The sequence below is a fragment of the Coffea arabica genome, chromosome 3c (assembly GCF_036785885.1).
Source record: "Coffea arabica cultivar ET-39 chromosome 3c, Coffea Arabica ET-39 HiFi, whole genome shotgun sequence".
In the NCBI taxonomy this organism is placed as follows: domain Eukaryota; kingdom Viridiplantae; phylum Streptophyta; class Magnoliopsida; order Gentianales; family Rubiaceae; genus Coffea; species Coffea arabica.
This window is the reverse complement of record NC_092314.1, coordinates 34,936,427-34,962,740: the sequence shown is the minus strand read 5'-3', so window position 1 is coordinate 34,962,740 and position 26,314 is coordinate 34,936,427. Positions and strand designations below refer to the sequence as shown.

The 26,314-nt window shown below is 39.5% G+C and overlaps 1 protein-coding gene across 1 annotated transcript; it reads right to left on the bottom strand.

The window, feature by feature from the left end:
• Window positions 1-14,862: 14,862 nt before the first annotated feature.
• Window positions 14,863-17,902, bottom strand: LOC140037921 (uncharacterized). The gene is made up of 4 exons (XM_072083094.1): window positions 17,417-17,902; window positions 16,450-16,749; window positions 15,592-16,332; window positions 14,863-15,432 (listed from the first exon to the last, which is right to left on the bottom strand). The coding sequence occupies exons 1-4, from the start codon at window positions 17,900-17,902 to the stop codon at window positions 14,863-14,865; spliced, it is 2,097 nt and encodes a 698-aa protein (XP_071939195.1).
• Window positions 17,903-26,314: the final 8,412 nt, after the last annotated feature.

Sequence of the window (26,314 nt, the reverse complement as noted above, 5' to 3'; positions counted from 1 at the left end):
ACGTTGGCAGATATCAAGGGCATTAACCCCTCTGTTTGCATGCACCATATCCTCTTTGAGGTAGAGGCGAAATCGGTAAGAGAACGATAGAGAAAACTCAACCCAACAATGAAAGAAGTAGTTATGAAGGAGATTCTCAAGTTGTTGGAGTTAGGAATAATTTTTCCTATCTCTGATAATGAGTGGGTGAGTCCAGTGCATGTCGTACCTAAGAAGACCGGCATTACACTTGTACGGAATGAGAAGAACGAGTTGGCGCCTATGAGACTTCAGAACGGGTGGCGAATGGGTATAGAATTCAGGAAGTTAAAGGCGGCCACCAGAAAGGATCATTTTCCGTTGCCATTCATCGACAAGATGCTCGAGCGATTGGCAGGTAAGTGCTTTTTCTGCTTTCTAGATGGTTACTCTGGATATTATCAAATCACTGTCGCTCAAGAGGACCAGCACAAAATCACTTTCACTTGTCCTTTTGGCACATTTGCTTACCGTCGTATGCCTTTTGGACTGTGTAACGCCCCAGGGACATTTCAAAGGTGCATGATGAGTATTTTCTCTGATATGATTGAAAATTGTATAGAAATATTTATGGATGATTTCACAATTTATGGTGATTCTTTTGATCAATGCCTACACGATTTGACAAAGGTTTTACAACGGTGCATTGAGACGAATTTAGTCCTCAATTATGAGAAATGTCACTTTATGGTCAAGGAAGGTATTGTTTTAGGACACGTTGTGTCATCTAGGGGTATTGAAATAGATAAACCGAAGGTTGACTTGATTACTACCTTATCTTACCCTACTAACGTTAAAAAGATCCATAGTTTTCTTGGTCATGTAGGATTCTACAGACGCTTCATAAAGGACTTCTCACGAATCGCACACCCATTGTCCCAACTACTTCAGAAGGACGTGACATTCGACTTTGGGGAGGCTTGTAGATTATCTTTTGACGCATTGAAGAGTATGCTGACCACCGCACCGATTATCCAACCCCCGGACTGGAACTTGCCCTTTGAGCTAATGTGCGATGCCAGTCAATACGCAGTGGGAGCTGTACTTGGTCAACAAAGTGGAAAGTGTGGCCATGTCATCTACTATGCTTCAAAGACACTGTCGCCAGCCCAACACAACTATACTACCACAGAGAAAGAGCTTTTAGCCATTGTTTTTGCGTTTGAAAAATTCAGATCGTATCTATTAGGGTCAAAAGTAACGATTTTTTCTGACCATGCAGTGTTGAAATATCTTTTGGCGAAAAAAGAATCCAAACCAAGACTCATTCGTTGGATACTTCTGCTACAAGAGTTTGACTGGGAGATCAAAGATCGCAAAGGGGTGGACAATTCAGTAGCAGACCACCTGAGCCGGTTGATCAGAGAGGAAGAAGGGGCACCCATATCCGAGGTATTTCCAGATGAGCACTTGTTTCAGTTTAGAGGGGAGGAACCCTGGTATGCTGATATTGTTAATTTTCTGATAAGTCATAAATTTTCAAACGGTATGAGTAAGAGTAAAAGGGATAAAATTGTCCAGGACTCCCGATATTACATTTGAGATGAGCCCTATCTATGGAAAATAAGTTCTGACCAAATTATTCGGCGATGTGTTCCACAGGGGGAAATTCCCTCTATACTTGCTCATTGTCACAATTATGCCTGTGGTGGCCATTTTGGTCCTAAGAGAACGGCAAAAAAAATTCTTGACTGTGGATTCTATTGGCAAATCTTGTTTCGCGATGCTTATGTATTCTGTAAAAACTGTGAAAAATGTCAAAAGTCTGGGAGTTTATCTCACCGGGATGAAATGCCCCGAGTCCCCATGCTGTTTTGTGAAATTTTTGATGTGTGGGGCATGGATTTTATGGGACCTTTTCCTAGCTCTTTCGGGTTTCTTTACATCTTGCTAGCCGTTGATTATGTGTCCAAATGGGTAGAAGCAAAAGCTACCCGAACTAATGATTCACGAGTTGTTGCAGGATTTCTCAAGTCCCATATTTTTAGCAGATTCGGAGTACCCAGGGCAATCATCAGTGAGCAAGGCACTCACTTCTGTAATCGCACCATTGAGGCCCTAATGCGTAAGTATGGGGTTCATCATCGAGTTAATACGGCCTACCACCTGCAGACTAATGGGCAAGCTGAGGTCTCTAACCAAGAGGTCAAGAGTATCTTGGAGAAAACGGTCAACCCAAGTCGTAAGGATTGGAATACCCGATTGGATGATGCACTATGGGCGTATCGTACGACATATAAGACACTAATCGGAATGTCTCCGTATAGGCTGGTTTTCGGTAAAATGTGTCATCTACCTGTGGCTGTTGAACATCGGGCATTTTGGACAGTTAAACAGTGCAATTTAAAGACGGATAGAGCTGGAAAGGAAAGGAGACTCCAACTTCAGGAGTTGGAGGAAATCCGTTTGGACGCCTATGACAATGCCCGACTATACAAAGAGCGCACGAAATCTTTCCATGATCAATTAGTGCGCATTAAGCATTTCTCTATAGGGCAGAAGGTGCTTCTATTTAACTCACGGTTGAAATTCATGCCAGGTAAGTTGCGGTCCCGGTGGATTGGACCGTATGTTGTTGTCAACATGTTTCCAAATGGTGCGGTTGCGATTAGGAGTCTAGAGACTGACAAGAGTTTTAAGGTGAATGGCCATCGTCTCAAACCATTTTTAGATATTTCAGAAATTGGTACTGTGGAGGAAGTCCATCTACTCGACCCAGTTCTAATTAAGTGTTGATCTCCCTATCGTCTAGCCACAGACGTTAAATAGAGGCGCTGCTTGGGAGGCAACCCAAGAGTTTCATCTTTTAATCGTTTCTTGAGTTCTTATTCCTTGTTTGTGTGTTTTAAATCAAGTTCTTAGGAGACCTATTGATGAACGACCTGTTTTGTAGGCTTTGGATGTGCTTGGTACAGTTTTGTATGAGGTTAGGGGCACAAATTTTGGAGCAGACGACTTTACGTTACATGGCATGCCTGCGCCTTGAATTCACCACACATTGACTTTTGTATTAGCTGGTGAACAGAGAACTTACACTTTCAAGGCATGCCCACGCTCTACACGGTGCAGTCCGATGTCCAGTTCCACGACAGTAGTGCCCACTTAACTTTCGGTTCCAAGGCGTGCCCACGCCGAACAACATCTCACATTGGCCATGCTCCAAGCCCTTGGTCAGATGACTCTCCACTCCAAGGCGTGTCCACGCTACCCCAATAGTGCCCCACAATTTTTCCCTACTTCTCCTAACTTTTCCTATTTTTCTCATTCTTTTCTTTGTCTTTTCCTTTTTGGTCTTCCTTATTCTACCCCAGTCCTTAACCCGATCTCCCAGCCGTCGCCATCCCAAGCACGCACGCCGCGCCCCATACCCACGGCTGCCGCCCCCTCGCTGCCATCCACGACAGGCTCGCTGCGCGCCTGCCGACGCCACTGCTTCCGTCCTCTGGTTCAGATCGCACCCACCGACGCCACACTCGCACACCAGGACCCCTGCCCTCTGCCGCGGTCCTCTCGCGTCGCCATACCCACGGCCGCCACCCACTCCGCTTACTCACCACCCGCTCGGCCCGAGTGGCGAACCGCCTCTGTAACGCCACTTTCGCTGCAGTCATTCCAGATCTGCGCCTACTGCAGCTCGCCCGCCACCGGGCCGCGTCCCCTCTCCCAGGCCAGTCGCACGCAGCTCACGCGTCGTCGCGCAGTCTCCCCACGCCCTGGCCGTTCCTCACGGCGTGACTCAGTGGTACTCCTACTTTCCTCTTTTAGTTCCTGGTGACTTCGATTTGGGGTGGTGGGGCTAATTATTTGATACTTGTGGGTTTGTGACTCGTCTATTGGTCTGGGATAGTTGCCTGTTGACTGCTATTTTGGGATTTCTTGACTGCTTTTCTTTCCTTTTCATTGTCACAAACACACTAGTGGGTGCTCTGTTATCTATTCGTGCTTTATTTGTTGACTGTGGGTATTGTATTTGTGGTCCCCTACCTCCATTTGGCATTTCTTTGTCACTCTTTGCCTTTGAAATTATCCTATTTACCCCCATGCCTCCAAAGCAAGCTGCTACCTCTGGGGCATCGAGCTCCAACCCTCGAAAGAGGCGGGCCCCGATCCAACCCTCTACTCGGTCCCGTTTGGGACTGTCCAGGAGTACTTTGTCTCCTAGAGTATGGGGGGAACCTCTGAAGGACCTCAATCTGGAGCAACAGCAGCGCTTGAACTCATTGGTGCCCCATCCGTTCGTTTCGTGCAAATGTTTCCACCCCCAACTCCTGTTTAGTTAAATATTGCTCGGGAGGTGGAACAATTGTTTACTGCCATAGGGTGGGGTAAGTTCCTGGTTATTGACTGTCCAGCGTATGAGGAGCTCTGCTTTGAGTTCTACGCCACTTTCGAGTTCAAGCAGTCCGCTGATCTCGTCTTAGATTCCCCGGGGGTCATCACGTATCATCTGAGGGGCACCCAGTAGTCCCATTCTATCAACGAATTTAATTTGTTGTTGGGCATTGTGAGTGAGGACACTATCGCCTCCAACGCTTATGTCAATAGTATGTGCGACTACACTCGCCCTTTCGCCACTTACTACATCGAGATCTGGCGGGAGTGGTCTACTGACAGGCAACTCTACTATCCGAGTCAGTCCAACGCCTCGTATCTTAAAGATCCGGTGCTGAAGGTTATTCATCAGTTTCTGGCCTATAACTTCTCGGGTCGGAAGGATTCTTTCGGCACTCTTGCCAAGGCCGAGTTCTATTTCCTCTGGTGCATGCGTAATCGGGTTCAGGTAAATTTTCGTTGCTGGATGGCCTCTCAGTTACAGTCCGTCCTTAGGAAGTGGCATAAGCCCTTGATTATGGGCTCCCTCATTACTTATTTGGCCACCCGCTTGGGAGTCCTCGATCTCGATAAGGAGCATAAGCCTATTTTGGCTCGCGAGCTTGAGACTTTGGACCTGCGCAACCTTGAGAGGATAGGGGTCATTCACAAAGTGGGGGATGCTTATCAGTTCACATCTCCTGGAGAGGGTATTCCTCAGCCACGAGTTCCTTCCACGGCGCCAGACGAAGCCCAGGAGGGTCCTTCCTCTTCCGTTGCCCCGTCGTCTTGGGACACTCAGTTCCGTCACCTACAGGACTCGGTCACTGATTTGGGTGACCAGGTAGCGCACCTGGATGCCCGTCTCGCAGCTCTGCAAGTTTTCACCCGTATCCAGGCAGGGAATCAAGCCTCCTTCTACGCCCACATTGGCTTTCAGCCTCCTCACCCTCCGCTTCCATAGTGCTATCGTACCTTCGTGGCCCTCAGGGAAGCTCCAGTCCCTTCCTTGTTATCTTTTCTTTTTCCTTGCTCCATTGAGGGCAATGTAGAATTCTGGTGTAGGGGGACTAGTTTTAGCTCTGGCCTTTTAGGTTTGATAGATAGTTTTAACTCTTTAGGTTTTTATTTTTAAAAAAAACTCAGAAAAAGGAACAAAAAGAATAGGTGTGGATTCGATTGATAATGTCTAGGACTTTATGCTATGATGATGATTGCACTTACTCTACCCGCATGAGCAGTGTTATTATGTGGATAAATGTCTTATTTTCTGGAAAATAGAATTAAATGAGGAAATTTGCAAGTTTTGACTGTTGATACCCTATTGTGAGCTATTGAGCTATTGGGCTCTGTATTGATAGGTGCTCGATTTTCTTTCTTTGAGTGATATCACACTTAATTTGATTGTTCTAGAACTTGCTTTGTTGTGCATGTCAAGACCATATCTCCGAGTTTGATGCATTAAAAGGATAAGGGCACTTAGGTTCACCAGTGTTTAGCTTTCTAAAGACCAACCCTATTCCAATCTTCCCTAGATGACCATTGTTGAACCTAGACTTTTTCTTTGTCTACAACCCATTTTGTCACCCCTAAACCTCTCGTGTTCAAACGTTCTTTGTTCCACCCTGTGTCAAAGGAATGCCTTGATTTCAATGCATGATGAGTTCAAATTGGATTGAAATGAGACAAGTGAAGTAAGCAAGTGTGTTACATGTAGCTATGCGCATTTAAAAAAAAAAGAGAAAAAAAAAGAAGAAGAAAAGAAGAAGAAAAAGGGGAGCAGAAAACTATGGGTTCCAAGGTGTGCCCACGCCTTCCCAAAAAAAAAAGAGAGAGAGTGCTTTTGTCCATATGTGTTTGTTGACATAATTAGGTGAAGTCCTTGGTTGCGCTTGCACTTGCTATTGTTGGGGAATTTATGGATATGCTTTGGAAAGATCAGTGGAATGAAGAAGGAAACTGGAAGTCATGCAGTAGGTCAGTGGCATTCTCTTGGACATACTGAGCCTAAATTACCTATTTAATCCTACCCGTGCTTCAACCCCATTACAACCCGCATAAAGACCCTTTGATTTTTGCATGAAATTTGGTTTCAGTGGTAGCGATGTGATATATTAGCAAGCATATGGTAACATCATTGTGTGGTGCGAGTGACCCTTTGTGTTTCATGTCGGAGTGGCGAGTAATCATATTCCATTCTAAGAGAGAGGAGTAAGTCTTACAATACTCTGAATTTGATAACATTGTTAGAGGAATAAGATATTTGTACTCGCATGGTGGACTGCTACATGTGTGTAAATGTGATTGTATCTCTGAGCTTTAAGATGCTTGAGGACAAGCATTGTCTTGGTGTGAGGGGATTTGATAGGGCGATAATTGAATGTTTATTCATTGGTATTTGGTCTTAATTTTGGTCACTTATTGTGCAAGTCACTGAATTTCTGCCCAGATTTGGTATTTGTGTTATTTGCAGGCGAGTGGTGTTAAAAGTGACAAAAAGAAGTGAATTTCCAGAAGACTAGGCCTTCTCTGGCGTGCCCATGCCAGACATGGCAGAGTTGCGTGAAAAAGACGGACCGCGGTCCTATCCCTGGAATTACCACCCTTCTTTGGAAACAAATTCTGAACCTGCGTGAGATGAGAAAGGAGAGTAATAAAAAAGCAGCCTTTTGGCAACAAGTTGAGGAGAGAAATAAGGAAGCTTTCCTTTGGAAAGAAAAGTTCCAATTAGTCAAGCAAAAGAAGCGGCGGCGCAAACAATATAAAGAAGACAGCAATAGACTAGAGATTATCTGGGTCTTGGACTTTTCTTTTCTCTGCTTTTGCTTTTATCATTGCTAGTAGCCTAGCGGCTTCATCACTTTCACTTCGTTTTTCATTCAGCAAAATCTCCATGAAAACTCTGAATTGCTTCGTCGTTATGTGGCAAGGCTAATCTCTTTATCTAGTTGAGGAGTAATCAAGGGCCGGAACACAAACAATTGTGAGATTATTTTTTTTATTATTCTAAATTCTGCGTTTGTGGGTATTTAATTATTCTCTAATTTAATAGTTTATTATTGTTTGGATTTATTGGATCAATGTGGCCAGTTGTTTAGTTGTCTGAATAGTATACTGTCAATTAGGACAAGGGTGCGTATCACTTGATTGATTTTAATTAGTGGCGAACGGCACAATTTCATTGCCTCGCAAGCAGTCTAATCTGAGTCGTGGGAATAATTAATTTAGTTTAAATGAACCTGCATGTGTGTTTGTTAATTAGAATTGGGTCTCTCTAATTCCTAAATCTGTGATTAGATTAAATCCTTCGAGCGTCTTTGGGGTTTTCTAATTTACAAGAGGATAGTTTAAGAGCATCTCTGGACTACCATATAATTAAGGACAGATTGAGAGTTTGGCGGTTGCTAAATTGCTAGAACCAATTTATTTGTGAACGTGTGAATTATCCCTGGTATCTATGATCAATTGTGTGAACCGGTGCCGAGATTATCTCCTTGACTAGGTTGTGTCAATTAATTGCTTATTTCATTCTTGAGTTATTGCATTCATTGTGATTGTTCGTTTAGTGATTTTAAGTCTTTAATTTGTTTCATTTATCTCTCTCTCTTTTAAAAATTCCCCAATTATCTATGTGTGATAAATCTACCAGTTCCCTGTAGAAACGACCCTACTCACTACTATACTCATTCAGTTTTGGGAGTAGGTATCATTATAAATTTTATCTTTGGTAGTTTGACAGCCACCAGTTCTAGGAAAATTCCACCTAATTCACATTCGAAATAGAAATTACCGAATTCGAATTCAATCCGATTTCAATTCGAAAAATGGACATTTACCGATTTAACCGAATTTCAGAAAACAAATTCTTTGGACCATTTTTTATCAGCAAATAGCAATACTATTACATTAACTGAGCCACAAACAATGAAACAAACATAAACTAATGATGAGTACTGATATTCCACAATTTATAACACACATAATAATTGGATCACTGATCCACAAATTACAAACTGATGAAACTAAAATTCACACTCCACAGTCCATAAAAGTATTAACTCAATGAAATTAACTGGTCCACAAATAAAATTCATGAAACAACACTATAAAATTATAAATCAATCTAGCAATCATAACTCAACAGAGATAAAAGTCTAAATTAACTTGTCCAGAAATGATAAACTACACTCCACAATCCAGAAAGCCAATTGTCCAGAAATTGCAACTTTCAAGAAGAGTTGATTCAACTCTCAAAATGCAAACTTCAGCATTTGTGTCCTCTCAAAGGTCAATTATAGCTGGTTCAACTCCGGTCTTCAGCAACTCTACAAGAACAAACAAAATTTATCAAGTATCATAAAAGCAATTATTAGAAACAAAGAAATACTTCAAAATTTGCAATAAAAATTTTGATAGCTTACCAGATTCGAAGGCTTCAAGCTCTTCCAGATTTTCTTCTACGTTTAATTCTGTCTTGGAGGACCGAAACCAATCTTGAGCACATATTAAATCTTGCACAATATTAGGAGTCAAAGAACTCCTAAATGTATCAAGAACACGACCTCTGGTACTAAAAAAGCATATTCGGAGGCCACGGTAGAAATTGGGACTGCTAACACATCACGAGCAACTTTGGAAAGGATTGGAAATCTAAGGCTATTGGCCTTCCACCATAACAAGATATCAAATCTCTCATCATCTTGCTCACACTCCTCATTCAAATATGAATTCACTTAGAAAATGACATACGAGTTTAGCACTAATCAGTAATCAAGTAATCAACTTAGTCAAAAGCATAATAATGACAAGCAATTATTTCCTGGCCTTGGCACTTGGACACAATCATGACAAGCAATCATTTTGCTTGTTTGTCTAGAAGTAAAAACCACTTCTTTAAGCATCTGAAGTTCTGAATATATTTATTTTATATTAAACTTTATTCGGAATTTTGAATTTGAAAACGGTAATATTTTACCATTTTACTGAAATAAATTCGAATTTGGTAAATCCGAATTCAAAACTCCAAAATCATTTTCGACCCTAATTTGATTCTTACTAATTACCGACTTACCGATCGAATTACCGAATTACCGAGTTTGAATTACCAAATTCAAATCGATTTCAATCTGTAATTTAGTAATTATCGTAATTGCTCACCCCTACATAACATGCACTTTTTTAACATGATTCATTACAACACTGCATTACAGTACTGCATGAAGAAAATGGAAATTGGTACCTTAATTTCTGCTTTTAAGAAGCTTAACTTCCACCAGATGAAGACAACTTCACTTGAGTTCCACTGCCTTCTTCATTGTCCCGTTTCTTAACATTTAGTTTTAAGACATGTTTTCTGAGGTTTTGTAGCTACAAAGCAAGATACATCTGTTCAATCAGCCTTGTCACATCGCTTATCATCAGAAATTGGCGCCAAATTACTTCTTCTATTGGCGCCTAGGAGTAATGGTTTTTTAATCACCTTCATTAAACATTAAATTTCTGTTATTCTAGTTAAATGTAATTACCAACCTCCAGATGCATTTGTCAATTTAGTTAACGCCAGTCATCTAAGCCATCCTCTGAGGACAAATAGGTCATTTCAGCGCTCTGCATGTCAGCAATGGACCCCATACTCTGCCAGGGAAGCTAGGTGAAATTTTTAAAACCTGGAGGGGTCCCAGTGCAAGTGTCAGAAACCTTAGGGGGGGTTTGTGAAATTATCCCATATTATAATCATGATTCAAAGACTCAATGGGGGCTAAGGGTGGCAATAGGGCGGGGTTGAGGCGGGGGATCCTTCCCCCACCCCCCGCCCCGTTGTCAAATAACTCCCCCCGTCCGCCGCCCCATCCGTCGCCCCCGCCCCCGCTCCATTTCCCCCACGGGGGAAGAAATCAACTTATCATAAAATGTTTATTTACAATAATACAATTGTAAACAATGTTAAATAAGATTAAAAAGTTATCAAGATAGAAATAAAGCATAACAAGTCAAGTTACATTCAGTGCGGAGGAAGGGAACCGATCGAAATAAAAAAGGGTTAGGAGCAAAACAGGTTGGAATTGGATAGTTTATTCTTTGGGGGGGGCGTTAGAAACAAATCAACAATAGTTCAAGAAATTTCTTCAGTCGTTGTGGCAGGCGTTGACACTGACTAGCGATGTACTTGTAAATAAGGGTGCAACTTTAGGAAATTTAGAATTGTATTATATATATATATATATTTTTATTGTATGCGGGGGGCGGGGCGGGTGTATGTTTCCCCACCCCCTACTCCATTTTAAGGTTGGGGGAAATATTTTGCCCCTGCCCCATTTCTACCCCGGCAGTGCGGGTGCCCGCCGGCACACGCCCCCATTGCCATCTTTAATGGAGACTCACGTTCTGAGATGCTTTGGAGTCGCATCCAAGGAGGAAAACTCTTGAGAAATTGAAAAGACTCGGTCAACTTGGACCGAGTTGTCTTTGAGATGACTTGAAACCCGAGATCCACGCAAGCCATCCCTAAGCTGTTTCGTGTCGAGAAGATGAACCGGTATTAGAAATTGCAGCATTAGTCCTCCTAGTTTCTTTTACTTTTAATGTTGGCTCCCAAGTTTTTGTACTTTGTAATATTTCCCTATACTTTACTTTTATGTTTTCAATTAGGTCCTTAATAGTTAACTGCTTAGCTATTAGTTTAATTAGTTTGTCATTTGTTAAGTTAAGTTGTAATTAATTTTAGTTTTTTAACGATGATGTAACCCATATTATTATTGTATTTTTATTTTTATTTTCTCCTTTCCTTTTTTTTTTTTTGTCTTAATTACTCTTGATTGTTACCAAATGCGATCGAGTGGGCCACAAGTATGTTTTTTCATGGCTTTTAAATGGAAGCTTTGGAACTATTCATCTTGTTTTTATTGATTTTTTTTTCTATTTATCATGCTATGTTTAGGTGTTTTATTCTACTCTAATTAATTAAAATGCATGTTATGTGTTTAGCATAAATTAACTCATTTTTTGCCCTTAAAATTAGAAGAATAAAGTTAAACTCGCAATCAGTTTTTACTAGGTATAGGGGGATGCTTGAGGGTAAATTTTGACCTTCCCCCATCACAAATGTAACTCTTGAATTCATTTTCTTTTGCTTATTTATTTATTATTTTTTGTTTAGCATAGTTTTTTATATTTTTAATAAATTTTCACAATTTTTAGAATACTAGATGCTTTAAAATATGCATCTCATTGAGATCACAACTGATATGTCAAGATGGATGTGGAATAGTAACAATTGTGACCACGACCGCTACTTTGAACTATGATTATGATGAATTTTAGGGCCCATACTTTTATAGTTCAAATTAGAAATGGAATTGTGCTGGCAGATAGATGATACCTAAAGAATTTAAGACCTTTAGTTGATTTTTAATTTTATTTTTTTGGGTAGAACCTTTAATTGATTTTTGAGAGTTGTTGAAGTTATATATTTATATATTGAAGGGCGTATGCAGCGTGAGAACCAGAGGAAACATTTGTCACTTTTGCCTCACTTTTAGAATTTGTGGAACTATTGTCAGATTTCCATGACTATGGTGCCTCCATCTTCAGCGCTTTTATGCCCCTGCATCTCTTGCTTTACCTCTTGAGTGTCATACCTAGTTTTCCTTTTTAGTGATACTTAACGTTAAAGATTAAGAAAGACAACAGCACATATCTTGCCATGGTGAAATTTTAGACTTTGCTGATATTGTTGAAGGAGAGTATTGAGGATTTATGCTTTGTGGTCTTTGACGTTGGGCGTTACACATTATGGCCCCTAAGTTTTTCTTCATGCAGCACTCATTGAATCTAATAGATGAAATTTAACTTGAACAGTAATAATAAGAATAAGTAATTAAAATTATATGAATTGCACGTAGTGAAAATGAAGCAGTCACTCCTCAGTGAATAATGTTTAGCACCGGTATTAAATGGTCGGTAGTATTTTAAAGAGAATCACCGCTAACATTGAGCTTCTTATATCCTTTGCTTGAGGATCATAGATGGAGTTGCCAAGCTGTGCCCATAACTGTCTCATGCATTATAAGAACTGGTTTTCTTCTCTTGTCAACTTTAACTTTTTATAGGTTGCATAATATCTATTAAAATTGTGAATATCTTCTCTTTATTTAGGTCAAATATTGTGCTAATTGATAGATTTTATTTATATTTTGTATTTGATGCTATTTGTGGGAATTAGTGACAAAAAGGAATTAAAGTGGGCGAATTTCCAGAAGACATATATCCAGTTTTGGAGAGTTCGGGACTCTCACGTGCACAAGTTTCCAATCTTGAATTCTCGCTGAAGCTTTGGACGGGACTTTACTCTAGGCGCAAGCTTCCAATTTCTATTAGAAAACTTATTAATTCACTATTGTCTATTTTAGAAATTCTTTTCCTATGGGAATTGGGTTATTATTTTATAGTTTAAAAAATAGGAAAAGAGTTAGAAGTAGGGTTCGGCTAGTTCTCTCATCTGCTGACTGCTACATCAATTTTTTTATTCATTTTTTTACTGGAATTTTCTCAATGAGGAGCAACTAAACCCCTTTTCTAGTCAAAGCTAAAGATTTGGTTCTACAAATAATTGTGAAATCGAACTTATTTTAACTGTTTCTCTTATTTATTGGTATTTGTATGCTTTGTGTATTTCATTGTGATTAATTAGGCGTGCGATATTTGATTATTACAATAGTTTATTGCCAATTAAAATGGTTGAATTCATAATTGTGGCTAAGTACACATTGAAGAGCATTGGAAGAAGATAGCAAGAATACCCCTTCCCTGATTACTAAGTTGATATTGCATGATACTATTTTCAAGAAGTGGACAAAAACAAAATCTTGGGAAAGAATAAGTTAAGTTGGTGGGAAAAGAAGCCCTCAAGTCCTTCAAGTGAACCGAGGAGCTGGTGGGATAAGAAACCCAAGCTCAGTCTTTTAAGGGAAACCAAGATTGCAGGGTATAGACAAGTTAATTAGGGTTACAATGTCCTGACGGATTTTGTTCTCAGGTTTCTTTCTAGGTTAATAGATGATTTGAGCTACGAAGTGTGTTCTGATGGTATTCTTTTTTTTAATTTGGTTCTTCTACCATGATATTCCGCATGTATGATCACTTGTGCATTCAGAAATCTAAGATGCGGTACTGGCTGGAACTGCCTCTGCAAGTTTGAGATAGATGAAATTTTGATTTACAACATATTATTTGTACTATTTCCACCTAACTTGCCAATTTGAACGCACAAGCAATTTTCCATAACGACTTTCTGGTTTAGCGTGAGAAAGAATAAAAATTTTTTGAATTAGTGGCAACCATTATTTATGAAGGCCTTTTTATACACACACGCACACACACAAAATTACTTAAACACTAGACTAAATGTCTATTCTGTATGAATTTGAGTGGTATTGCTTGTTTGCTTACTCGTTTCTATAACATTTGTGTCGGACATGAGAGCAGCAAGTTCTGAACGAAGCTGGATATTTACCATCAAACCCTGAAAAGTATCCTCTAGGGGGCATAATCACAGCAATTCAAAATGCTTTCCATGCAACATCGGAACTCTAGTGCAAAGAGAGTGCAGTTGAGGAACTCCATTTGTGCTTCTTTAAGGATTTCAAGGCCTGTTCTTGCCTTAATTGGTTTTACTAATAGGTTGGCTTTCGATCTTGTTACAATTTTCTGGGAGTGTTACTGGCTTTCTTCAAACATTTATGGTACTTCTATGCATAAATGCACATAATCCTGCAGTCATTATTGTTTTTTTTTAAATTGAAATTTTATTATTTTATAAAAATTTCGGCAGAGTTTTCCCTTAAAAAAGGATGAAACTCCCTGCCATCAATCCACAATTTGACAATAAATTTACAACCTAGTGAAAGTTTAAACATTTAAAAACTGAAACTAAGATTAAATCTTCTGTTTTCCATATCAGGATGTCTTCCAGTGAGTCTGAATGATGATCTTTGAAGATCAGCGGTCAATCTTCCCTCCTTGATGTTTTTCTAACAGCCACTTTCATCTCCATTGGCCTTTCCTGCTTCTTATTCCATTCATGCCAGACACCGTGTACGAAACGTAGGAAATCCTAATCGATCTAATCTAATAGCCCCCCAGACCAATTGCGGCAATTCTGAGAATGTATTAAACACATGACCTGCGCTAGAGTCAGCACCAAAATTTGCCAGACGATCTGCCGGTGCGTTTGCTTCCCTATAGCAGTGTGTGATCGAGTTGAAATACTGCTTGAACATCATCAACTCATCCAGATCTCTCTGTAAATGCCAAGGACAAGCACTAGTCCCTTGAACAATCTGAACCAGGGTGAGAAAGCCCACCTCTAAGTGTAACTCCAAGCACCCTCGAATCACACAATGTCTAACGCCCCATAGCAACGCTCGAAGTTCCGCCTGCATGCTGGTTAGCACCCCGAAGGGCTCCGCGTAGCCGAATACAAAATTTTCTCGACTATCCCACACAAGCCCACCCCCCACTCCTTCCTGGGTTCCCTCAAGAGCATCCATCTGAATTTAACTTATAGCCTCCACTTGGAGTTACCCAGTAAACTGGCCTAATAACCATCCGCCTTTGATGACTACCCAACTCGAGAAGCAACCCTTCCCAAGTAGGGGCAGAACACTGCACCCCCGGGAACTGTGACTGAAGCAAATCATGCAGAAACTGAACAATCCGAGTCACCATAACCCCGATCCTCATCTTTTGATCTTCAAACACCCCTTCATTCCTAACCTTCCACAAAACCCAGCATGCCACCGAAGGAAGTATATTCTGTAAAAACTTTACACGGTCATTAGTCCACCTCCTTAACCAGCAAAACCACACCATGTGACGCACCGTATGCATCCCACTAAACTCACCAGCAGTACTCTCGAAGTGATGCCAGACCAATCGTGCCCCTTCTCCTGAGCAAAACACATGATTCAAGTCCTCCTCTTGGGGATTCTGACAACACAAGCATCTAGATGGGCCACAAACCCCAAACCTCTTTAGGCGATCCATAAGAGGGAGCCTCCCCTGTAGCAGTCGCAGCATAAAGAAAGAAACCTTGACTGGAAGACCCTGCTACCATATACGGCCAAAAAGCCAAGAGCTGTCATTGGATTGACGGATCAATGAGTAAGCCGATGCAGTGGAAAAAACACCCGAGTTCGTCAATGCCCATACCATTGTATCATTGCCCCTATCAGTAGGAGGGTTAATCTCCAAAACCTACCTAACCAATTCTCCATCCAAGAATTGATGGAGCATGTCCACATTCCAGGCCCGCCGATCTATAAAATCAACTACCGAATGATCATAAAAGACCTCCACCTTGTCGTAAAGTGCACCTGACCCCATCCAATTGTCATGCCAAAAATTCAAAGCACCCTCCCAAACTACCCAACTAATATTCTCCTCCCCAAAACGCTGCATTGTGACCATCCTCTGCCAAGCTTGGGATCCCCGATGCCCAACATCAGCAAGACAAGGGTGCTGGCCTGCGCAATACTTTTGGGACATAAACTTTGCCCATAATGATTGTTGTTGCCGAAATTTCCACCAGAGTTTAATGGAAAATGAGTCGTAGACCTGCTTCAACCCCCGCAGGCCTACACCTCCTTCATCCTTCGACCGACACAGATCTGCCCAACGTATCCAATGGAATTTGTCCCCCGAATTCGAAGATCCCCACAAGAACTTGGCGAACAATTTCTCTATGACCATCAACATCCCTTTTGGAGGAGACGCGGTTGCCAGCAAGTGAATTGGCATAGAGGCTAACACGCTCTGAATTAACACCACCCTGCCTCCTGGCGATAAAATCTGGTTCTTCCAACTCAAAATCCGATTCGCCACCCCATTGTATGTATCCGTATAGTAAACCTTCTTGCTCCTTCCGGTATACAAGGGACAACCAAGGTACCGTATTGGAAAGACTCGTTTATTATACCCCAGTATCTGGTTAACAACCGCTGTCCTCTGAGATGGTGCCCGTGGATGAGTAAGGAAACAACTCTTCTAAGGGTTGATCCGCAGACCTGATGCCTCACTATAATCATCCAGAACCCGTTTAATCAGACGTAGGGATGACTTTACCCCACTGGAAAAGATAATCACATCATCGGCGAATGCCAAATGCGTAATTATAGGACAATGAGGAGGTACTTGAAACGGAGTAAATCCCCTTTGTGTGTGTAGCGTGTTGAGGGCTCTAGACAACACCTCAATTCCAATAACGAATAAGGATGGTGAAATGGGATCCCCTTGCCGTAAACCTAGTGAAGATCTGAAAAAGCCATGCAAACCGCCATTAACAAGTATCGAGAACCACACATTCGATATTAAGCGCCAGATCATGTCTATCCAGGTCTCACTGAATCCGAAATACCGTAGCACCTGTAGGAGAAAGGGCCATGAGACTTTATCATAAGCCTTCATCATATCTAACTTGATGACCACGTTGCCACCACGATTTGATTTCCCGATATCGGCTACTAACTCCTGAGCTAACAAGAAATTATCTGTAATCTACCTCCCTTGGACAAACCCGCTTTGCTGTGGAGATATAATCCGGGGTAATGTCATCGCCAACCTTGCCGATAACAGCTTGGAGATGATTTTGTTAGTAAAGTTGCACAGACTGATCGGCCGAAAATGATTAAAATCTTGGGGTTCTCTACTTTTGGCAGCAACACAATTGAGGTAGCCGTGATACTCCTAAGTAGTTCAGCACCGCAAAAAAAGCTGACAACCGCCCGGTATAAATCCGATGCCACCACCTCCCAAGCAAAGGTAAAGAATTTCCTTGTAAACCCGTCCGGGCCTGCTGCGCTCTCTCCATCCATAGCAAAGACTATGTCTTTAACTTCTGTAAGAGATGAAATATCCGTTAACCGTGAGTTTTCCTGGTCCGTTATCAGTTTAGGTATGATCTCCAGACCGGTAAGGGAGGGAAGATCCCCCTCTGCCGTGAAAAGCTCCTTAAAGAAACCCACCGCCGCCTCCCCAATTTGGCATTCCCCTCGATTCACTCTCCAGCGGTACTCCTGACTCAATGAATTACTGTCTTACGTCTCCTTTCCGTAACCAAGGAGTGGAAATAGTTGGTGTTCCTATCTCCGTCCGAAAGCCACTTCACCCGCGCATTTTGTCTCCAAAAACTCTCCTTAACTACAAGCGCTCGGCGCAACCGAGCTCGAGCATGATGTAACTCGCTCCGTCGCTGCTCAGTAGGATCCAGGTCGTATGCTATCTCAGCCTCGGTTACCACACGCTCTGCACTACGTGCCCTTTCAAAAATATCCCCGAATGTCGTCCTAGACCATTGCTTGAGGGCATTTTTAACATTCCTTAACTTCGAGGCCAATACTTGCAAAGGAGAGCCATACACTGGATGAGTCCAATAATCTTTGATAACCTCCAACAAACCAGGATGAGTGGTCCAGACGTTTAAGAAACGAAACGGCCTGGGTTTATTGTCTAGCCTCGTATCCACCGATAGCAACAAGGGAGCATGATCCAACGGGTCACGGCCTAAATGTTGCACCATAAATTGGTACGGAAGCTCCAAAGCATGCCCACACTAAAGTAAGCGATCCAGATGCTTCCAGATCCGCGCCGTTCCCGAACGATTATTACACCAGGTATACCTTGACCCAGAGAATCCCGTATCACTGACACCGGCCAACGCCATAAAATTCAGAAAGTCTAATCCCTCCGACGGTCTCAATGGCAATCCACCCCTCTTCTCCTCGGTATTTGTGATCACATTGAAATCCCCCACCAAAAATCAAGGGTTGAAGGCGGGTTTATCCGGCAAAAGTGCATTCCACAAATCCTCTCTGTCCTGCTCCGGACACTTCGCGTGTATACAAGACAAAATAATGAAGTCTTGGAAAAGATGAGACTGAACTCCAATAGTTAAATGTTGGGGAGACTCCCCAGTAATCTGACACGTAAACAACGACCGGTAGAAAAGCCAAACAGAACCCCAATGATTGAACATGCAACAATCCATCCCCAATTTAATTCTAATATCAGAAATCAACTCTACCCTTAACTTAGGTTCAACAACAACCACCAATTGAAGATCATACAGTTTAATAATTTTCCTTAACCATCTTAAATTAGGAGCACAAGCTACCCCTCTTATATTCCAAAAAAGTAACTTAATCATCAGAGAGGGCAGAAAAAGAATTTGTTGAAGAACTAACCATGGAGCGTAGTGTTCCATCTGACGGGAGACCAGCCCTGAGACCACGCGACCTTGCATCCATTCGCCCCTTACGAACCACTTCTTCCTGTTCCAGGGTACCAGAAACCGCCCCCGTGTCTATATGCCCGGTCTCTAGTGATGACTCCTCCTGTCGGACAAGATTCTTGCCCCTAGGAGAGAGGGTACCAACCTTTCGTTGAGTATCCTGTATGTCTTCAACTTGCCCCTCAGCAGAATGCACGACCACCCTCGCGGGCAACCCATTCCCTGCATCCTCAGAACCTTCCTCTCCTTTCTCATGTCGCAGCACCACCTCGATACCTTCTACCGCTACCGTCCCACAGTCCGCCTCCGTTTTCCTCTCCTGTTGCGCTGGTATAAGGTCCCCTTGCTCAGGTCCGTGAGACGTACCACCTAGTGACTGATCGTGAGCAACTAGCTCTTTGCCAGCCACATTCCCATTAACTTCTCCCTTTGCCCCATCAATCGCTGCCGCATCTTGCATCAACACCGATGGCCTTTCTCCATTACCCTCCGAAGGCCCATCAGGCATGTCTGTATTCGACATCTCTGCCAACCGTAGTTGTGTTGTTCCAGTAGTCCTAGCATGGTGACCAGAGGCTCCTCGCAACTCGGGCTTTAAAACATGACAATTCTCCACATCGTGACCTTGGCGGAAACAATGTGAGCAGTACCTTGGAAGGTTCTCCACCACCAGCTCTTGCCAAAAACCAGCGTGATTTCCATTGCCAATCCAAACCCGCGACGGTGTCGACCGCAACAAGTCCATCTCAACACACACCCGTGCCACACTTGGCCGTGACACTGCTAGGGTAGCCGCATCAACCAGCAAAGGGTTACCCACCATAGAAACAATCTGAAAAATCACATCCTTATTTAAAAAGTGCAGCGGAAGTTTTGGTAATTGAAGCCACAGCGGAACCACCGACGACTCCCTATCAACATGGAAGTCTGTGGTCCATTTGAATACTCTCATGGGGAAGGAAGACACATACCAGATCCTCCTAAACCATACATGATGGAAATCAGCTTCATTGTTCAACTGAATTAACACATGTCTTACGTCCAACAAGCCCACTCCTCACCTCCTCCAACTTCGGTCTACCTCTAGAGAATTTCCCAATCAATGCGAAACGAACTGGACTGGCCAGAGCTTCGACCGCTGCTTGTGGGAAAATCAACGCAGGTTCCCCTTTGTGTGTAGCCTCCTGTGCCGCAAAGGATAGAGTCTGTTGCTGTGAATTCTTCGTGAACAACTCTGAAAAGGATTTGCGTTGAAAGGTGGGGGGGCAGGCTGCCCTCCATCAAGAGGCCAGAGGGCAGCCATGGACTGCCGCACCACTGCCCAAGCCGCTCCTTGGAAACCTTAGCACCAAATCCTTACCTTTTGATTTTGGAAAGAATGTAGAACCTTTTCTATTGAACCGGAATGGACTTCACCTTTGGCTAGAAAACCAAATCCAGGTTACCATTTCCAAGGCTAGTTTACTCTTTAGGCATTATGTCAAACATGTGGTATACATGACTTAAGTTCCTCTATTTCTTGAAGTTTAGTAGAATATAAACCCAAAATTTCCCAACAAACAAAGGATGAAAAGAAAAAAAGATGATAGGAATACTAAAGAACTCAATTATGCTTGAAAAATACAAATTAAATTGAAAGCTAGTCAGTAACTTTTGTTGTCTGCGAATGAAAAAACAACGACAAATGAAGAAAGCTTTGTATAACCGTCCAAGGAAAGTGAAATTAGAGATTAGAGATGGCGGGATGAAAGAAGTTGATTAGGCCCTGTAACTATCACTTTCGATTGTTTCCATCAGCACCACTGTGTAAAGTTCTATCCACTATTTTGGTGAATTATCAAATTTGCTGGAATTACTTCATACTAGATATTTTAACAGGATAATTGAATGATGTTTCCCTTTGTTTAAAAGAACAAAAGAGTTTTAGGAATGTCTAGGGATTTGGATTGGAGAGGATAGTGTTACTTGCTGAAACTCCTTGCTGACTTCAAAGTGGCTGTATCATGACTTCAAACTCCTTGAACATGGTTGTATCAATCTTTTTTAGAGTGCAGTCATTATTGTTTATGTACCACTTATACACCAACTAGCTGACAGTATTCTTGATTTGCATTTGAGCATGAGGGTGACCTTAATATTACAGTTGATTAGAATATGTTTCATCTCATTTCTTTCCCTCTTGACAGATTCATAGTTCTCTCCGGGAAATTACTGTTCTTGCTGCCTCAAGATTGCATCAGTGAACCTCACATTGAAAGTTATCTCGTTGCTTCAAGCTCGTGTCCCAAGTATGCCACCTTGCCTGCTGTTCAAGTCTTTTCAAGTGAGTCCACTTTTGTCTATTTATCAAATAACTATGCTACATTTGTTACAATTTTGATAATTTGTTTGCTTAACTCGAAAGTCTAAGGATATACTGACACATGAGTGGCATTTTGAATAATCACCAATGTCGAAAATTATGCCAGTCGTCTCTTAAAGATGTTTGGAGATGATTTGGAGATGTTGTTGTATGACAGAATAGTAGAAAATTGAACATCAAGGATGGGATATTTGTTCCTTGTAGAGCATCTTAGTTTACTGCTTCAGAATTATAGGATGATTGGAGCTGTCTGAAATTATAGCAATGTATGTAACGTAAATATTTCATCCTATCTTCTCTAGTTGTTCAAATGTAATATGCTAGTAGTTTATTTGGTCAAACGGTCCTCCTATTATCTCCACCCCAAGATGAACTCCTCTATGCTCATCTTACATGCCTTCAAACAAATGGAGCTGCATTTCCATGGCACCTTCTTTTCTTTTTTTCACTGGCAAATGTTGGAAAGGGGAAGAAAGTCGCACAGGCTTTGGCTTGAAAAGCACAGAGCACATATATCATATGCTGTAAAATTTTAGGGAAAGGAATCAATATTGCAACACATGAGTAAAGAAACCAACATTTATAAAGATGGATAGCCATATGTGGGGCTTCTGAACATTAGTTGATCTTTATTCAGACTGACTGAATGTAGGCGTTTAAATTGGCTAAATTCATATATGTACTGGATAGTAAGCAGCTCATTGGCAGCAAGGATGGTTGCCTACTCAATGTTCTTATATCTTAAGACTCGAGAACTCTTCTTGTAATTCTTGGTTCACTTTCATTAGGGTTGGCAATTAAGTTTGTCATGGTTTACCAAAATTTCTCAAAGATTTTAGTTTGTGAAGAAAACGAAAAACTTAACTGGATTTATTTTTTGGGGAAAATTGTAAGTTAATTGTCCTCTAGAATTTTTTTGAGAAATTTGTTTTTCTCATCTATTGGAGGGATGGACGGATGGATGTGTATGTGTATAAAAGGGACTTTTCAGCCTAATCCTCTTAGACAGCCCTCGACCAGTAGTCCTTTTATTCCTTTTTTTTTTAATTTGTTAAAACTTTTAAACCCATTTGACTGGTTGATTTAATGTATACATTTAAGAGGGCCCTCAATCCGTAGTTCTTTTATTCCTCGATTTTTATTTATTTTAATTACTTAAAACTTTTAAACCCTCTTTTGACTAGTTGGTTTAATGTATACATTTATTACCTTTCATTATTGTCTATAAATGTGTACAGTTAAATTTGGAATATTTGAAAATGTTACTAAAAGTATAAGGTAAACAACAATATTTTTGACACTCAGTATAGCAACTCTAACCCAAAAAAAAAAATAGTTCTACCAAAAGTAGGGTAGGTACATGTTAGTTGAAAATTGGTTATGAAGGAAAGAAATAGATACACCATAAATGAATTATACAATAAGCAAGGAAAATATCCATTAATAAAGTCTAAATGACCAAATAAAAAAACTTGATTAGGGAAAATATATTTTATTACTGAATTATTTTAATTACCAATAGAATGTAAACGAAAGACCGCGTAGTTGAATTAGAAAGTTAGGGTTCATATGGATAAGCAAAACTTTATCCACATTTCAAGCCTAATATTTATGAAAATAAATGATCAGGAAACAAAAATAATTTTTCACGCTATGGCCCTATTTGATAAAACCAATTTAGCACATAAATTTAATGAGTTCAGATGTTAATATGTTCAAATGTGTTTGATAACCAAAGATTAAATATCTTAATTAATTAACTAGCCCTCAATTATTTAAGCAAAACTTACTCAAAACAATAGGTGATAAGTTGTTCACTTATCACTTATTGCAAAATACGGTCAAATATTAATATTTTAGTACTCAACAATTCAATAACTTAACAGTTTTAAATTTTAGATTTCGATTTTATCAAATGCACCATATATATATAAATATATATATATATATATATTTAAGAAGGGCTTTTAGCTAAATCCCATTGCTTTTTTATGCCTTTTGATTAATTCCATTCTTTTTTATGCCTTTTTTAATCCCATTATTTTTTTATTGGATATAAGTGTATGTAGTTATTACCTCTTAATGTTTTCTGTACTTCTATAGTGTTTTAATGGTAAATAAAAAAGGAAACAACAATACTAAAGGCATTAATAAAAACATTGGAGATTACTATATTCAAACAAAATACTTTGGACCATTCTTAAAATAATACTAGTACACAACTTTTAATGGTAAATAATTATAGCCAATAATACTATGATAAGATAAAAGAATTTGTTATTATTTTTCTTGGTATTTAATAAGTATAGAGTACTTTAACATGTTCATTTTTTTCAAAGTTTTAGATTTCTAATTTTGAACTTTATAATATAACACAACCTCTAGATTCAATAAATAATAGTTTTTAATGATTATTTTCACTTAAAATAGACTCATTATAAAAGAAAATGTAAATATGAATTTAAATAAACAAAGTGCATTTGGATGATTGTTTTTAGAAAATATTCTCTCTAAATATTTTCTGAAAACCATCTCCAGATGATTGTTAAAAAAAAGGTAGAATTTCATAAAATTTGAAATCCAAATTCAATTTTCCTCTAGATTCTGATATTAGTTTCTGATTTTGGTAAAAAAAAAAAAAGCTTGAAAAATGATCAAATGAATCATGAATAATGAAAAGAGGAGCAAAGATAGGGCTTGGACATTGAGTGAGGGTGACTTGTGGCCAAGGAGAAGTTGGCTGCGAGATAGAGGGGATGAGTGATAGGATGGAGAATAAAAGGGCCATTGGGTAGACGGGAGATAGGGGCATTGAGTGAGGACGGGAAGGGAGAGGTGGGCCTTGTTGGGCTGGAAAAAGGATTGTAGGGATAGGGAAAGGTGATGGCGTAGGAAGAATGGATGGTAGCAGAGGGAAATAGATAGGTAGTAGGGAGAAGAGAGGTAGGTCAGTGGGTTAGGGTTACCGGATGGGAGGAGTGGTGGAGAAAGAAAGGAGAGAGAGGGTGAAATTGTGTATTTTTGGTATTTCTTTTTGTGTTTAAAATTTTTTTTGTTGTTCTCAATTCATTGGGTGTTTAAAATAATATTTTGGTAAAAATTGACACTAAAATGATGCCTTTTTTAACTTTAAAGCCTTTTCTTTTCATACAACTTTTTAAAAATAATCTAGGATTATTATTTTAATTTAAAATTAAACTCGTGCATAGTATGGGGTAGAATGCGAGTTTACATATTATTCTTCTAATATTGGCACTAACTTGTGATTCCTATATTATCATTGATTTGTAATAATCTATGTGTCGAAAAGGTTGTAATTGGTGGTGCCGCCATGAAAGGATTTAATTGGATAGGAAATTTAAGTTGAAGGACTAAATTAGGCTAAAACAAAGTTGAGGGATGAAATTGGCATAATTGAAAAAGTTGAAGACTAAATTGACAATTTTTCCTTTCAGTTATTTCATGCTTACTTTTCTTTTCATAATCTAATTAGTCATGAATTTGCTTTTTTTTTCCTTCTACATTTTATGATAAACATTGAGCAAATTTTTTTTTTGAGATTCTTAACAACATTCGGATGAGAATTCTATACAAATTCTAATTTACTGCTATCAATTATTGCTATGCATTAGCATGGCCAATGATACTGGTTGATTTATTTGTTGGATCTTTAATCTAACATTGGGCTTATATATGAATAATTATGCGTTGTAAATTATCAAATAAGAATAAATTCAATTAAAGTGATAAATTGTGGTTTGGGTTTTAATATATCTAATAGGATGTGAGCTTCTAATGTGTAGAGATTTAAGGTAATTTCTATTTTCATGATGGATTGAAATAGAAAAATCAAAAGATAACAGGGAAGTTATCTATAAGGTAGGGTTGTGGTTCTCGGATCACATGTATTCTTTTGTCATATACTTTAGTATCACAAAATAATTCTTTCTCGGTATTCCCATCATCAAAAAAGATACCAGAGAAAAACTAAAAAGCTCTCTCAAAAGATCAAAGATTACATGATTTGGAAGGCCGCCTCAAATTCCAAGGATTCAAGTAACAATCAATCAATATGAATCCAAGTACACTTTCGAGATTTTACTGTTAATTTATTTCTCAGTAATCATCATAAAGTATTACGGGTTTAGCAGGTAATGATTTTCACCAAAGGTTAATTTTAGTCAACCATTAATAAGTGGTATCAGAACAGGATATGGTTGATTATTGGGAAATAATTTGAATTTAGTAATTTATGATCTTCAGAGTAATTATAGGGTTTGCAATTATGCTCTCTTTACTAGTATCTCCGTTTGTTTTGGATCCATTTGATCTAATGTTTTCTGGATTTTGGATGAAGTATATAAGAAAAATGAAGTCAATATGTACACGGCTTTCATGCCTTATGTATCAAGACATGAAGTTAACTTTTATGTCTTAGTGTTTTTTGGACTATATGCATGTTTGCTAGTCTTATGTTTTTCAAGTTTTATGTACATGGCTTGCTTTCTTGATTATTAAAGCTGTGGGTGTATCTTCAGAGTTATAAGATCACGAATATTAATTTAGTTAACACTTGGATTCTTTGACTTGTGTCCTTGTTAATTATTAGTTAATATGCATATATTTGTGTTAAAGAAATTAGAATTTCTCTAGATTGAGTAAACCTTAATAAAGTTAAATAAGACGCTCAAGTCTTATAAAGTCCTCAAGGTTGCCCTGCTAAGTATATAGTTTTATAAGATATTTATAGATTTGAAGAAGGTTCCGAGTTTAACTAATAGATTTTTGGGTCGAGTTGTGAGTATGGATCTTTGATCCAATAAGTCTTGACCCAATTAATTGGTTTGACTAGATTTGACCGGTTTGACTTGTTTGACAGAGTCTAATTGCCTTGACCAGATTTGCCTGATTTGATTATTTTGACCATGTTTGACTAGAATTGACTAAAGTTAACTTTGATCTAAAATTTTGTGTTATTTTAAATTTGAATATTGGTATAATTATATATTTTGAAATAAATTAATTGAAACAACATGTCACCAAGGTGACCTCTCTTGTGGAAATTAATTTGTTTTAAAATAACTAATTATATACTTGTAACTTTATCACCAATTGAAAGGGAGGTCAATGTTTAATAGATTGCATGTGCATTTGTGGTAATAAACGCGTGTTGATTATTCAAATATTACATGTGAAATATAAATTAGTCCAAAGGAAAAATTTTTTTTTACCATGTTCTTATTTTCAGTGTTTACTACTGCACCAAAATATCATTTAGAAATTAATATTTTTGTCTAGAGACAAAATATTAATGGAATATTGGTATCTTGAAATGGTGT